At 40.7% G+C, this 16,495-nt stretch overlaps 2 protein-coding genes across 2 annotated transcripts in view; one reads left to right on the top strand and one right to left on the bottom strand.

Moving 5' to 3' along the window:
• Positions 1-1,057, top strand: part of kat7b (K(lysine) acetyltransferase 7b) — a 67,524-nt gene extending 66,467 nt beyond the window's left edge. The window contains exon 15 of the mRNA XM_088284354.1: positions 919-1,057. The gene's annotated coding sequence lies outside the window, so the exon portion shown is untranslated. The remainder of the gene's footprint in view (positions 1-918) is intronic.
• A 1,652-nt stretch (positions 1,058-2,709) lies between these two features.
• dlx3b (distal-less homeobox 3b) lies at positions 2,710-4,866 on the bottom strand. Its single transcript, XM_088284522.1, has 3 exons — positions 4,398-4,866; positions 4,028-4,212; positions 2,710-3,528 (listed from the first exon to the last, which is right to left on the bottom strand). The coding sequence occupies exons 1-3, from the start codon at positions 4,747-4,749 to the stop codon at positions 3,211-3,213; spliced, it is 855 nt and encodes a 284-aa protein (XP_088140648.1). The 5' UTR covers positions 4,750-4,866; the 3' UTR covers positions 2,710-3,210.
• Positions 4,867-16,495: the final 11,629 nt, after the last annotated feature.

Below are 16,495 nucleotides of genomic sequence, written 5' to 3'. Positions count from 1 at the left end.
GACTGTGTACATACTGTATATATTGCATATATGTATAATTTAGTGTATGTGTATATATGTATATATTTATACGTATTTATTTATAGGAAGGCATTTCTAATATTTTGATTGAAGTAAATACCTGTCAAAATATCAGATACAACCTTCAGTATGTTGCAAATAATCTATTTTGCAATGGCAGGGTTTTTTTTGTGCAAGTCCGGTATGTATTTTTCCATAGTTGGCATGAAGGCACGTTATTTTTCAAGGGACATGCTTGGTATGGAATCCTATCATGAGCATGTATTTATATATGAGGAAATTTAGTCCACACACACACACACACAAGCGTCACTACTGTACCGATTTGCAGGCCAGACACCACATGGACATAAATAATATTGCAGCATTTACACGCTTGTCTTTTCTATAACCTAATATATGCTTTATGTGCTTGGGGTGATTACATGATTTGTTTATCTGCCTCATAATTTTGGGTAGTGGGTTTGAAAGTTCTCCTTGTACTGTTTGAGGTGGCTCCTGGATTCCTTCTGGTGTTTAAGTTAAATCCCACCTGGAGGAGACGGCGAGGAAGGCCCCAGAAGAGAGACACTCGTGAATGTTTTGGGAACCCCTCTTCCCTCGAAGAGATGGATGTCTACTTATGTTACTGTTCCCACGGGAAGCGGAGAGAATGGATTGATGGAGAAAACTGGATGGGTTCATTGGGAAATAAAAATTGTCCTTAGGTGTGAATGTGAGTCAACTGAGCAAACCCTTGACCCCAGTCAGGATTATAAGTTTAAAAGATGGAAGCTCATGGTCAAGTTGCACGATAGACGTGGACTGGACCAGCACGTATACACGCTCAGGGTCAGCAAGGGTTCACAAGTCCACAGCTGTCCCCTCCTCGCCAATATATTTCTTTCGTGTTTACAGCAAAGAGCACCATTGAGTGATCCTGAAGCAGCCGAGGCTCGGTCCAGACCCGTTCTACGGGCCGGACAGCTGCTGGAAGTCTTTCCATCGTCGCGTCGGCCTCGACGAGGAGCTCGCAACCTCCACCTAAACCCTCGTTGTTGCGCCCCAGAGACCAGCGCTGACACCATCTTGTTGACTGCTGAACGAGGTAAAGGCCTCACTGGGACCTCACCACCACGTCTATTTAGAGCCAAGTCTTTTTTTTTTTTGCAGTGCAGGATCACATTCAAGTTCAATAGTTCACCTTCATGGCTGCCTCCACTTGCTCATATTAAGAGATAACGTGAACATTGGAGGGCCCACACACTCACACGCATTTGTCTTCAGCACAAATGGTTGTCCTGATGAAGGGTGGGCGAGGACCACACATGCCGGGTGGTGTGGCAGGTGGGGGGGCAACTGAGGGAGATCACATGACCTCTTGATGAGAATTAATTGATAGGGAAATACAAATAATTCACATCTGCTAGTGAAAGCGCATGCAACACGCAAAACATAACGATACACGAACGCAGCTGGTGAATTTAGTGTGTGAAGTCGCACGCTTACTCTTTGGAATTAAAAAAAAGGCAAAGTCGCCAATAACAGAAATCCTTTGCAAATCAAAATATACAATTTTTAGAAAAAAAACTTACTTTGGAATGAAGATTAAATTAATAAAAAAAAAATCTTTTAAGATAATATAAAAAAACAGTGTAAAAATGTATGTTATAAAATTTCTTGAAATATTCTCATGATATCAAAATAGGCTGACAGAGGATTGAAGACAAACATCCACTAAATATTAACTGACTCTTTTACTGTGTACTTTTTGACAATGTTTAGAATCTAGTAAAATACATGTCTAAGTAATACAATTGATTAATCTTTTTTTCCCCCTTTTTGTTGTGCCTTTATGAATTCCATTGCTAACAAGCATTTTTGAAATCTTGCAAACACAAACTGCCCATGTGGATGATTCTTTTTAATTATCAATATTTGCCCCCCCCCCCCGCCCCGACAATATTTAATTTTACTGATCGTTTTCTTGTCAGTCGGCTCGCCCAGTGTGCAAGAATTCAAACCCCACACACCGCCACACGCACACGCGCTCGCTGCACGGAAAGCTGACGAAGAGAGACGCAATAAAACCGAGCGACTCCAGCATGTCTGCAGTTGCGTCGCCTCCTCCTGCATCCACCGCCAATGCTGCCAAAACTCACTCGATGCATCTGCACAACTTGTTTTCTGGCTGTGTCTTTCTTGACGTCAACATTGTTCAGCGCTGTCAACAACCAGTTTATTAGACAGGTTGACCCTACCAGGAAACAAATTGCAAATTAAAACAGCAAACAAATTTGACTTCGGTGATGTTATCTAATTGAGTGTTTCAGGTGGGAGGCAGTTAAAAATAAAAAAAATAACGTTAAATTGTCGTCTATTTTTTTAAAGGCGCGTGCACTGCACAGGACAATTCATTAGGTACGCCTGTACAATCAATTAAAAAAATACGATACGAGCTATATCGATTGGTATGATTATTTTAAATGCGTTTTTTTAAATAGGTATTTTCCTAACGGAGCTATAACGAGTCAGTTCTACTCCACTACAACCGCATTATTAAATATATTCATTCAATGATTACCCATTAAAAAAGTATATCATTTGTATTGGTTCTTATTCGATTTTGGATGAAGGGTCTGGACACACAACGTGTAATTAACACCTTTATTCGAAGGACAAGAAGGCAATGAGTGAGCTACATGAATATAAAAAATGACTTCTGCATTGAGAACCACAATTGAGTCGTTCAAACAAATATGATCATAATAGTGGTTCTATATAAACACGTATTTACAACCTTCGACGCTTTGTACAAAACCTTATAAATATGACCTGAGTTTAATTAATATGACGCTCTGCATGAATTCTTATCATTTGAACGCACTAACTGCACCGTTTTTCCATTATTGCGTGGTTACTGTTTCACAAAAATAACGTTGCATGTCTTTTTACAAAAAGAGACCAAACATGTAGACTATAACAGAGGAGATAAATTATATAGATATAAAAAAAAAAAAAAACACGTCAGATGTCCTTTAAATATGCCGTTACAAGTGATCACAAATCCCTTTGTGAATGGAACAAGAAAAAGTTGGTCTGGATGACTGGATCATCTCTTCAGGCTTGTTCCCGGTCCAATCGTGTTCAATGTCCTTTTTTGGGTAGACCTCGTTCAAAAAAAAAAAAAAAAAAGACTTGGAGTCACTGTTAATAAACAGCTCCCACGCTCTGTGGTGGGCCGGGGTGGTGAACGGTACCCGAATGCTGTAGGTGGGATCCCTGCTGGTACCAGTGGTTGCTATAATCGTCCATGTAAGGCGGCGACGACGAGCTGTGCGCGGGCTGCGGCACCTGAGCTCTGCTGAGGGGGGTGCTTTGTGGGGTGCTGTTGTCCCACGCAGCGGGGGAGGGCGGGGAATTGCACGCCATGGAGTCGCTGGCGTTCGGGCTGTGGTCCAGGGGCACCTCGCCGTTCTTGTACAGCTTCTTGAACTTGGATCTCCGGTTCTGGAACCAGATCTTGACCTGAAGGAGAGAGATTGTACTCTTTAAAGGGAGAACAAGTTTGCACCGTGCGTAATTTCGCCAGTGTTTAAGAGCTAAAGCGTGAAAAAAAGAAATTAGTTGAATGAACTCAAAATTTCAAGGCAACAAACTTTTATGTTTGAAGTTGCGCAATTCAACAAAATTGTTTTTCATCCCTTCATCAATTTGCTCTTGTTAAAATTGGCTTTCCTGCATTTCACAACAAAGAAATAAGGGTTAAGTAGAACCAACTACGCAAATGGTTCTGATTTGCTTGCTTTGTTGTGCGAACATTTTTGCCATAAATTTACATTTTAAAGTTGTTCCAACTTAAATTACTGTTTTAGAGCCCCCCCTCCCAAAAAAAAAATACAAGTTGTTCTTTTGTTTGTTTACAGTCCATTCAACAAACTGGAAAACCCGATTTTATTTGTATTTATTGTAATTAAAAAAAACATGTATTTTTTTTTAATGGACTTTCTCAGTCCAGGTATCGTACCTGTGTTTGGGTCAGGCCCAGTTGGGCCGCCAGTTCGGCTCTCTCGGGCAGAGCGAGGTACTGCGCCTTTTGGAAGCGCCTCTGCAGAGCAGCGAGCTGATAGCTGGAATAGATGGTCCGGGGCTTGCGGATCTTTTTCGGTTTGCCATTCACCATGCGGACCTCGGGCTCTGGCTCCTCTTTTACTAAAAACATTAAATAAATTACTGTTAAATAAAGCCAGTACAAATCAAATAGTTTAAAATAAAAAAATAAGCACTGCAGGATCGTTAGACCTTTATGCAATTAGCACTACTGAACATTTATAACTCATATATATATATATATATATATATATATATATATATATATATAGTGATTATTTTCTTACCTGAGCTTGGAGGTGATGCCTGCAGGTGATCTCTGTTGTAATGTCCGTACTGTCTGTAGCTGTTCGTGTAAGGGTATTCTGATTTCGTGGCGTACACTCCAGCGGCTCCCATTGCGTTCAGGTTAAACTGGTGGTGATGGTGGTAAGAGTTCATGGGCTGTCCGTACGCTTGGCCCTGGTAATATTCGTGATGGCCGTGGGCCGACTGCGCCGCGCTGTAGTAGCCCATGTCCGTCACGGAGGACTCGGGCAGAGTCGGGGAGTCCTTGGAAGTCGGGTGGGAGCTCATAGATCCGGGAAGGTCGGTCAAAATACCGGCGATTTTCTTCTCGTATAGCTGCTCGGTACTCATGCTTTTTTTTTTTTGGGAAGGCTGCAAAGTGGGTGGTTGAGTGGGTGGGGGCTCCCTCGCACGGGTAAATCCACGCGTGGATGAAGGGAGAGAGCTTCTTTTTTGGGGGGAAAGTCCACTTAAAGTCTTCCAGCTGCAAGAACTTGGTTGTGGCATGACTTGGTGTCTGTGACATGAAGTTATAGAGAAATGGGCGGGATGCTGTTCTCCCATTGGCTCCAGTGCCCCCCCCCCCCCCCACACTACTCCACTCCCTCCCTGCTGACTTTAAGCCAAGCGCGCCCGCACGCAAACCTCACGGTTTTTAATGACGTATTTGCATTTACCTGTTCGCGGTAAGAAAAAGTACAAGATCATTAGGGACTTCATTCAACAAGATTTACATACAACTTCTCGTTCTGTATTTAATTTTCACAACTTTCCAGTAATAGCCTGGAGCTTTCGTTCATTCTTCTTCTACTACTTCAACCTTTTTGTATGTGTGCGTGTATGTTTTAGAGACTAATCCTATTGCCAGACCGTCTCCTTAATGTTTTTATGCAATGTTTTTCCAGGAGATCGCACTTTTATTCATTGAAATGAAAAGGCTCCCCGCTGCCTGCCATTGTCATTTAAAAGTATTTGGAGAGGCCCAGGAGTCAACTGCAGGGTGAGAAAAAGCGAGATAGAAGCGATATAGTTTTTTTTTAAAAAAAAGTTGCTTCAGCTTGCAGCCCCCAGGGTGAATTCCTCTGAAGTGTTTATGCGTCTGTGTGTGTTTTCCTGGAGTTTGGGTGGAGCGAGTGGAACTCTTTTAAAAAAAATAATTATATCATGTTGAGTGAGATTGCGTAATAATATTTAAAGATTTATTTCTGAACGGTTGTAATTGTATTTTTAACTTCAGGGTGACCTTATTACCTCCAGTGCCCCCTGCTGAATTTGATAATTATTATAACTTAATTTAAAATACTTTGCGCATATTTCTTAATAATATCTTCCATTATTTCCAGGTGACTCACTTTTATTTTTTTACAATAGAACACTGCCGCAATCTTTTCGTGTGTGGCTTTATCAACCCTCTTTTCTGATAAAGTACCGCCCTCTACTGGTAGATTTGCGCAGTGCAGATCCGCGTTTCAGTGGGAGCAGTATACAAATGTGGGCCGTGGTGTGTAGCGGCATGCGGCAGATAAAATATATTAAAAAAAAAAGCACTGCCATGTTATATAATCTAGGAACGGTTTTAATTTATGGGGCAAAAAAAAACTGTGCAATACTTCTCGGTATCTCCTTTTAATCAGCTTTCATGCATTAGTTGTTCGCCCAAGAAATTCATTGGGCCCATCATTGCTTTGTATTTTAATACATGCTGTGCCTTTCTGTGACCCTTCCAGTGTCTCTGTCTTCCGATGTTCAGGACTGTTCAAGTGTAATTATAAAACCAAATTGTAATCTGATTGATACACAGAATATCCTTTTACCATACTAGATTCAAGATTAATCGCGCGTCCAATACAGTAGGTGGAAGTGGCGCACATTGTTTCTTTCCTTTGTTTTCATTCTGCATAAATTAATATTATACAGCCACCTTTGACAGCTACTAAATGAAAATATATTGATGATGATATATACAAAAAAATGTAGTGACAGATTCAATCCAGTTCCGTGTACATTCACACTCATGTCCAGTAGATGGTGCAGATGGACCAAATATGGCGTTGCACAAATATGCCAAGCAAAACAATTAATGGATTCTTTACCTCTGTTGAAATTTAGATTCGATTTCAAAAAGCAAATTTTTCCCCAAGTGGCTTTTTTATTGAGAGTGAGTGAAAGACACTAATACATAAAAATTGCCTCTCATTGTCCATTCAAACTGAGCATTATCATCTTTGTCATGGTAGAATTTTTGCTCCAGTGCTTGCAGGCGTGCAGTTGGAATACTTAACACAAATAATGTTTCCCTTTTGTTTTTGTATTGTAGCCTCCACCTGTTCGGATTCAACCATGAGAAGGTTCCAGGCTGTTGCAGATGAATTAAAGTAAGACTTGCACTTTCACACGTCCAACAATATATCTTTGTGCGTGGGAGGTAAAAACAAATTAAGTCCTATATTCCTTATCAGTCAACTGACCAACCAAAGCTCAGCGTCCCGGTAACTTGTGAAGGCTGCAAGGTAGGTTCAAGTGGCACTGTTGGCCTGGTTCCAACCTTGGACAAAAGCTCAACTTACTAAGAGGTTCTCACTAAAAGCAACAGCAAAATATTGGAGGAAGTTTAGTTCAAAATCTTAACATTTGGTTTCTGAGAGGCACAGCATACCTCCAAAGAAAAATATATGCACTCTGATTTTTTTTTGTCTCACTTTCCACACACATTTGCTTACTCAAAATGAATTCTGGGCCTGTTTTGTTTAACATAAAACTAATGATAATTAGAGTCAAAATGTCCTTCATTTTCATTATTTGTCAATTATTAGCATACATGAATTCAACGTATTTCTTTATTGTTGAGCGTCTGAACAAAAGTAATAATAATACTAAAATGAATTAAAAAAAAAAAATTAATTGCAACTTCTGTCATGCAGTTTTTGCCATCAACTTAATCTCTTCTAAATAGGTGACCAACGATAGATTAAGTCAAACTGTGATTAATATAATAAGAATGATTTCTGCGGCACCACTAATGATCTTTCACACACGAATGAGCGCCGAAGTTGGGACTCATTGTTTGTGATTGTCATATATCTCTTCTCCATTGTTACTGAAATTAACGGAGCACATCTAAAAGTGAAAGCGGGATCACACTTGACCCCCAGACAACACAGTTCAACCATTTTCACAGGACCTTGAAAGATAAAGACTAAAGTTATCAAAAATTCCACCGGGGAACCAAACCTCTCCCTCTCTCTCCCTCGTTCTCCTTCCTCCCATTCCTTTGTTGTCGTTTTATTTAAAAATACCAGCTTCTGCATTCCACTTTCAATTGAGTCTCCTTCAGGCTATCCTGGACTGCATTGTAGAGCCTTCAGGCAAGAATATAGTAACAGATTTTATAGTGCCATAAAAAGGATTACAGCAGACAGTTATACTGGGGAAGTACTGCATACATATTGTTTCATGACTTCATAAACGCAGAAGTGTCTTGGACCTGTCTTTTATTGTATGGCCAACAAAGGGAAACATTACATACCATACTATACAAAGAGTATCGCGGCCTCTATGCTCTTATCATCAGGTGTCTTGGAATACTATATTTTCTCAAACGGTGAGAAAGTGGTCGGTTCACAGAGGGTTGGGCATCAATAGATTCCTCATACATTATGCAGTTGAGGAAATAAACCCATCCGGGCACCATAGGATAACTGACTTGACTCGAGTCAGCCTTAATAATGCACATACTATGTTAAATCCCACTGCAGAGGATGTTTACATGTTGTAATTACGAGGGGGTGGGGGGTGGGGGGTGATGGCCACACAATCGCTTCCTATAGGCGCTTTGAAAACTTCAAGCAAGACTCCATAATGAAGCGCCACGGGCTAGTTTAGGCTGATCTGATTGAATTGGGAGTCAAGCTCTCTGGCGAGTGGGAGAGCTGCGACTCTGATTTACTGCCGACTCTCTCGTTATCTTTCCCCCTCCCCGCTCCCGCAACTCTCTTACGGCCCCCTTGTCATTGGTTCTGACCTGAGATAAAAAGAGGCGCTGGCAGTGAGATTCGTGTTTATTTGTTTTGTCGCGAGTGTGGCATCCACACTACTCCGGTGCTACGGCAAACTGGCCACTCTAACAAAACATTCATGACCATACAAAAATAATGAGTGACTATGAAGGCCTTCCTAAAAACTGGCCACTAGTACAACACAAAAATGTTCACCTCTCTCCAAACTAAAAACACAATCAGATTATTTTGTTGTTGTTGCAGTATCTCCGCAGTGCTGTAAATGCACAGCAGTTGCTTGTGTGACCCTGAGGTTTCCATGTTCTCGGGTGGCTTTGCACCAAAGGCAGCTCTCTGTGGACACGTGTGTGTGTTACATCGTGATACAAATGAGAGGCAAGAGTCCAGGTAAGATTTGTGTGTTGAGTGTTCCCGCAGGGCCCCGCAGCTGCCCACGCAGTCCAAAACGCTAATGGAAGACAGATGTAGCCACATGTGAAAGGGCATGCCCTGTCCAAATATACACACGCACGCACGCACGCACATCCACAGGCATGACATGAACATATCCTCAACAGCTTTAGAACTTAATGCTCCCCTACCAGGCTACCTCCACTCTTCTCTGAGGAATAATTAGTAGTATAGCCTTTCATGGATCACTTAGTGCTTCGATCTATCTGGGTCTCCATCACTCTAGACCAGGTGTGGGCAAACTACGGCCCGGGGGCCACATGCGGCCCGTGAAACGTTTTAATCCGGCCCGCCAAACTTGAAAAAAATTAAGTGAATAAACCTTATTGTTTTTTTTCTAAATGCTGTGTTGTTTCAAAGACATATATTGTTGTAATGCTTTTGTTCACTTTCATTGAAAATTAAATGTATTTTTTTTCTCCGATGAGGTGAGGTTGCCAAAACACTCTGCTCCTGGTCCGGCCCCGCTGTCAAATTTTAGAACCCATTGTGGCCCGCCAATCAAAAAGTTTGCCCACCCCTGCTCTGGACTCTTCAAGACATTTTAAAACATCACTGAAAGTGCAATGAAAAAGCCATTTGTAATATTCCTAAAACTCCCCATTTTTGCATCATTCAATTCAAATTGCATTCTCTACTTTCGTATGAATTCGCATGAGAACGTGTAAGTCCGGGCAGAAGAATCCTTCTATTCTGCGCATCCACTTTGCCAGGATGAGTGACCAAGGGGGAGCGGCCAGCGCAAACAGCTGTTCACCGGACTGATCAAAAGACAGAGAGAAATGTCTTTGATTACGCCGTCTTTGTCCGCCCGCCACTCAACTTGCGTATTCAGTGAGGAGGCCGCTTCCTGAAAATACGGCTGCAGCAAAGTAAGGGAATGCCTCATGAAAGTCTCTTTATGGGAACAAAGCTATCCCTTTGCGTCTACAAATTCCCAACCATCTCTCTTCAGTGCTAATTTAATCTTCTTCATAGTTCCCAAGTACATCTTGACCCCCTCACCCCCTTGTTACCATCCCATTTGGGGATTATCACAGCAAAATGTGTAACCATGGTGACATTTGGTCTCGTGTTGATGTTGTCTCTCGCGTGGTTCAAGCAGGAAACTCCACCCAAAATCGGAGCATGTTTTGACTCGGGACGAGATGAAACTGCTCCCGTGCGACTTGGGAACATCTTTACAACGCTGTCCTGTCCCAACATTCCATCATAAAATCAAGTGCTAAATATTTGAACCAACATCCTTAAAAACAAAAATAAAGCATAGAATGTAATGTACAAAAGTAAAAACATACAAATTATGCGCAGTACCTGTTTTAATAAATTGGCACAATGGAGATGAAAAGAAAAAAAACAAGATCTGCCCCCAAAATTAGGGCTGCATTGATCCTGTATGCTTGTTCTCCTCTTACTCGTAAAAAAAAAGCACTTCGATACTCCCGGACCCGAGACCACTTACCAACGTGTCATACAGTGTAAGTGAAAAGCAACTAGGCATTTTAAATTGCTCCTAGATTTTGGAGTGCTTGCAGTCACGCATCCACCTTGTCATTTGCTGCGCTTTTGAACACCGCGTCAAAACTAGCTATCTATCTAGGCATGCCTGAGCTTGGCCCATCTGGGGGAGTTCCCGTTCTAACCCGAGTTTTCTCTCCCGACTTGGTTTGTCATCTCTATTTCATAAACATACAATTTTGAAATGAAGCAAAGTGTGTGTGTGTGGTGTGCCGAAATGCCACTGAATTTGCATTTTTGTGTTCAAATGTTAGCACCTGTGAGCACATTCATGGTGATGATGACTGCAAGTACTTGTCCAGGATAAAAACAACGCAGGAGGACGAGTGATTTTTGGGCCGAGAATAGTTACTGTTCAAAAAAAAAAAAAAAAGTTTGTTTGATCCAAGAATAACAAATGAAAGCACTGAGTTGACACAACAACCTTTAGAATGACCTGAGTAAGAAAAACATATTGAGAAAAACACGTGCTAACCTGTTGAATACGTAGAACATGTTACATTTAATTGTAACTAAACTGTAAAGATTAAAAAGATGGACATTTTTGGAGAAAAAAAAAATTCTGTTATGAGACTAAAGTCACATTTTCTTTACAAAAAAGTGGTAATGTTGCAAACAAAAAGGACGTATTTCGTCAAATTAAGAGGTCATAAAAAAAAAAATTTAAATAAACATTTATGGAGGAAACAAAGTTCGCAAATTTAAAAAATTCTTCCTTAATCACTTTTATTCTGTAAAGCTACCAATAGATGTTTGTATTCTCAAAAACACTCTGGAAAAATAAATACATTGTTCATGATATGACTTGAGCTCCTAACGCAATTTAAATTAGAGACTAAAAATACTAAGTCCAAACAATTAATTGCCACCCATTTATTCAACTTGAATTTTTAAATTGAACTTTTGATTGGCCCAAAGTTATCGTAGGGAGAAGTAATTTGTTTGTTTTATTGCCACTTTTATAAAATTAGAATTAGAATTAGAATTAGAAATCCCTTTATTGTCATTGTACTCAAGTGTGCAACGAGATTAGAGGGCTCCCCTCTCCAGTGCAATACAACAATAATACAGACAAATATATAAATTAGATAAATAAATAAGAGAGTGCAATGGAATTTAGTACTGAATAGTGTATATAAAAAATGATATGGCATAAAAACTTATTGCAAAAAAAAAAAAAAGACAATTGACACATTTATGTGAAACACAAATTAAGATTAACGGAAAAAAAATGACTAGGATTTATATTAGGTAAAAAAAAATAAAAATACCTCAGGTGAAATTCCGAGTCCAACAGCTATTTACTTGAATAATATCTTGGATTTGATGCAAAATCACCAAATATGAAGTATATTTAATTCAAAGACTGTTCTAATAGCGTTCTTGGATTCTTGAATACGATCTAAATGGAGACATCTTTGCAGACATTTATTTTCGAAACATTTCTCAAAACTGCCCACAAGCGCCACTCTCCAGCAGTGTTGGTTTGCAAGGCCCAGTGGTAACTTAAACACAGCGTTTTGTTCTGAGACGCGCTAAAGACAGCTAATATGGCACAATATTTGCAAAGTATGTAAAGTATTTTCAAAGTAAATCAAACTGAGTTAACGGAGTTAAAATATTTAACTGAGTTAGGATTTTTTGAATTTATCACCTGAGTTAATGCTTTAATTTTGACAGCCCTGATATATATATATATATATATATATGTGTGTGTGTGTGTGTTTATTATTTGACTTGCACATTAACTCCTAAACAAAATGGCACCATGTGGATCGGAGCAGCAGCTGCTCCAAAGACGAAAGGAAGGAAATGTCTGAAGGATGAGTGCTGAGGGATCGAACCCTTGCAGCAGACAAAGGTGGTCTTTACAGAGCAACATTTTATATCGTGTAAACTCACTTTACATCAGTAGGGTAGACAACCCAACGTGGGGGCGAGGTGATGTTGTGTTTACTGCTCAAGTGCCATTTTTCAAGTCTGTCCGCAAGATTACATTTGGCTTAGCACAGGTGCCGAGCTTCAAATGGAGTTACTGTTGATGAATGTCGATGGCGATGTGATCATTCGACAGGATTTTTGATTCAATGTCCATTTAGACCAGGACAAAATGTGCGTTCAATTGTCACCAACCCACATGAGAGAAACTGAGAAACTAATGACAATCAGTCATGAGGCAGGAAAGGGAAGGCAGCTTTATTGATATAATACACAACATAACTCGATGCGCTTCACAGAATTAAGAGTACAGTATTTAAAAGCATTTACAAACAAAAGAACGAAAGACAATTAAAAACAAACCACTAAAAAACTAAAATAATGTCCAGGGGAAAATAGTTTAAAAACTGACACATAACGGCAAGCGCCATAGATGGGCTAATGAATTGCTGCTATCGTCCAGTAAGCAGTGGAACAAATTTGAACAAAAACATAAAATGTTGAGCAACAACGTAGTTAGATTGTCTAACAGTACTCACAGGCATATATTCTTTATCCTTTGTCAAGAACGAGATCCCAACCCACAATCAGTAGACGGTTAATTAACAATGCACTTTAGCGCACAGTAGACTATCTCTTTGTCACCTGAAATAATTCTGAAACCCGATAGCTGGTTTCTATTTCTTTCCTGTGAAAAGTGTACAAGCGTGCCTAATGAAGTGGCCAGGTTGATCTTGTGAAGTTACGAGAGAACCGTAACGCTGCGCCTTCAGTAAACATTGCTGACGCCAGTTATTGTGTGGGCTTCAACGCTCGGCTTGTTAAGTATCAAGTTCTGAGACAATATATCTCGCAGGAGCGGGGGTACGACGTTGACCCGGGCCTAATGCTCTCAGCATTGCAGTCAATTTCAATAAATTGAAGTGTTGTGAAGGTGACGAGAACACGGGGAGAGAGTGCGTGTGACGAATGAACTCTGGGTAAAGGTCAAGCTGGTGTCATGCTTCACACACACGGCCGCTTTTTTACCCCCGACTCCTTCCAGAATGTACGCATGTGGCACATAAAGAGCTACTTTCTTTGGGTAATATTCTTGATTTTAAATCGGTGACTCCTCTGCACATCACAATCTACAGTGATTCATTTTGAACAAGAGGAGGAGGAATTCGCTCTTGAACTACTCCCCTTTTTTTCAATGATTAAACACCACCTCCAGTGCACCGTGACACATCAGGTGTTGACTTATTTTTTTTTCTTGCAATAAATCATTAACTCATGAAAGACTCTTTTCATCGTTAATGCAGTGAAAGTAGAGGAAGTGGAGGTGGATCGAGGAAATTATTCTGTTTTTGTCCTTAGGGTCAAACCAAACATTTGACCTCTTTCACCGTGAACCATTAGAATTTAGCCTAATAACTTACAATCGCACAAAAATATGGTGGTCCACAATTTTTCTCACTTCTGTTTCAGGATCATATTTTTTTTCTGCAAATTAAAGTGTTGAAAACTGGCTTTCATCATCAAACTGCATTGGTCTCGCCTTGGTAATTCTGGATTCCCCGCAGGTTTGCTGTGTTAGGGAGCTCCATAGAGTTCAATTTTAGAGCCGCTGCTCTTTTGGATTTGCAGACTCCAAGGTTTTATCTTTATCTTTCATGTCTTAAAGACATTAAAGCCTCGTGGCCTTGAACTTTTTCAGCTTTAATGAAAAGAAAACCAAAGGGTGTTGGTGTTTGGTCAGACTGACCCATATATATTCCCCAAAATGAACTTGACCACACTTGAATGCAACAGTTTCAAACCTTTAAATAAAGATTTTAAATTGCCATGTCTTACTAGTGCCATCACTTAGTACAACTTTTTTCTCCCTGCTGGATTATTGTAATCCACTTTAGTTTGGAGCCAGCCAGCCCTCCCTCAACCCTCTCCAGTTAGTTTACCGTGCTGCCCCTTGCCTTTTAACTGGAACACTTAATTGTAAGCACATAAATACTATTCTGGCCTCGCTCCACGACTGCCTGGTAATAATAACACAAGATGTTTTGTTTGCACAACATGCTGCGTGTGTCCCACTGACTCAGAGTCAGGCCCAAAGCTCAACCCAAAAGACAGGTGCCACTGGACAGTGGGAGCCTTCCGAGCCGCGCCTTCCTCCTCAGGCTATACATTCCTGGGCTCTGCACAAACCCGAGACCTGAAGAGCAAGTGGGAGACCTTGCAAGGGTCCCAAAATTCCTTTGCTGCCTTTTCTTTCCTTCTCCACACACACACACACAACCAACCCACAAGTAACGCCTATGTGGATGCTGACGTGCAAGCTTGTAAGAACCATAGTGCCACAAAATACCAGTTGGATAACATCCGACTTTTAAAGTTCTGGAGAACTTTGACTTTTATGTTAATCGCCACCCCCAACCCCCCCAAAAAAAAAAAAAAGAAAAAGCGAAGCAATCAATGTAAATCAATTGAATTTGGCTAAGTTAAGGATCTAAATTAGCCATAGGCAAACTACGGCCCGGGGGCCACATGCGGCCCGTTACATGTTTTAATCCGGCCTGCTAAACTTGAAAAAAAAAAAATGAATAAACCTTGTTAATGTTTTATTTTCCAAATACTGTGGTGTGTCAAACACAGATATTTTGTTGTAAAGCGTTTGTTCATTTTCATTTCAAATGAAATGTATTTATTTTTCTCCGGTGAGGTGAGGTTACCAAAACACTCCATCCTTCTGCTCCTGGTCCGGTGTCCCTCTGTCAAATTTTAGAACCTAATGTGGCCCGCCAATCAAAAAGTTTGTCCACCTGTGATCTAAATCATGATATTAATCACATTTAGATAATTTTCCTGGCATTTAGTGGTACGAATAGTAGGTGTGGTTAATTGGCGATTCTACACGCAGTAATTTCTCCACTCACGGGGTGCCTGGGCCCAAAAAGTTCGAGAACCTTGCAAAAGGCATTTCTCATTGCTCTAATCTTATTTCGTGCAATCCAAGAAGGAACTGGCAAATTATTAGATTCAACTCATTAATCTTTGATGATTTTCTCCTGCAATTAGATTTCATGCCATGCCAGCCTGATCGAGTTACAACGGGAGAATACAGACTACAGTATGCCCAAAATTCTGTTTGTGTTACCGTCTGGACCTGCATTTGATTCCCATTACATGGTAACAAGTGGCAGGCTCGCTTTCAGGAGATCAAGTTTGATTCCTGCGAAAAGGTCATCCAAGCCCAGCGAGACTCCTGGTTGAAGTTTAAACAGGCCACGCTGTCTTCCTGTTGTCCAGAACATACTGGCTTCATAGCAACCCCCAGCGCCATGGCAACGGCAGCCTATGTCATCGCGGCGGAGCGACGACTCGGTGAGTGAGAGCGTGCTGTGTTTCATATTCAACCAATGTCCTGCTCGCTTTATTATTCTCCCTCCTCCAGTTATTGTGGGTTAAAATTCATAAGATACTCAACACAGGACTGACGTAATCATCAGGTTTATTTACTCAATTCTTACAATCCGTTTTTTACAGAAACACTGTTTCAACTGGAGAGTAACGGGGCCATAATGGAGCATGTTGTGTGATTTTTTTTTTTCTGGTTCGAGATGATCTGCCACCCCTCATAATAATCATACATTTTGTATGAGAAACTCCCGCATCTGAGGCCTTGCGCTGACCTGTTTGCTTTTGTTTAAGCTACTTAATCATGGTTACCTTTACGTTTTTTTTTTTTTTTTTCTCTGTGCCATGTAACTGTAGCAGCTGCTGAGTTGAGCAGGAAGATGTTCTAAACACGAGGCTTAACCTCAATTAAAGCCGTCGTACGAGACAGCAGAAGGAGGAGGAGGAGGAGGAAAAGAACATTTCCTCATTTCTTGTGGTGGTGCGGGGACAAGAAACACAGGAAACGGGAAGATACTGTCAATTGCAAATTACATTCCATGTTTGTCCACGTGGGCCGGAGTTGAGGTTGCAAGAGCAGCACACTGTGAGGTCCTCGTGGTCCTACGAAAAAAACCTACTCAATCATTGCTAACAAGAAAAAAAAAATAATCGGAAGGCCGGCTCTAAGTTCCTTGTTACTAAAATCACAATGTCATGTTTCTGTTTAAGTGTCAGTCGATTAGGGCAAGCAGACAACGGGATGTTGACAGTGTACACACTGGCATTTGTGCACTCAT

The sequence above is a fragment of the Idiotropiscis lumnitzeri genome, chromosome 20 (genome assembly GCF_059441095.1).
Source record: "Idiotropiscis lumnitzeri isolate Australia: NSW breed Sydney's pygmy pipehorse chromosome 20, RoL_Ilum_1.0, whole genome shotgun sequence".
NCBI lineage: Eukaryota > Metazoa > Chordata > Actinopteri > Syngnathiformes > Syngnathidae > Idiotropiscis > Idiotropiscis lumnitzeri.
Note: the sequence above shows the minus strand (reverse complement) of the source record. Positions and strands in the feature narration are given on the sequence as shown.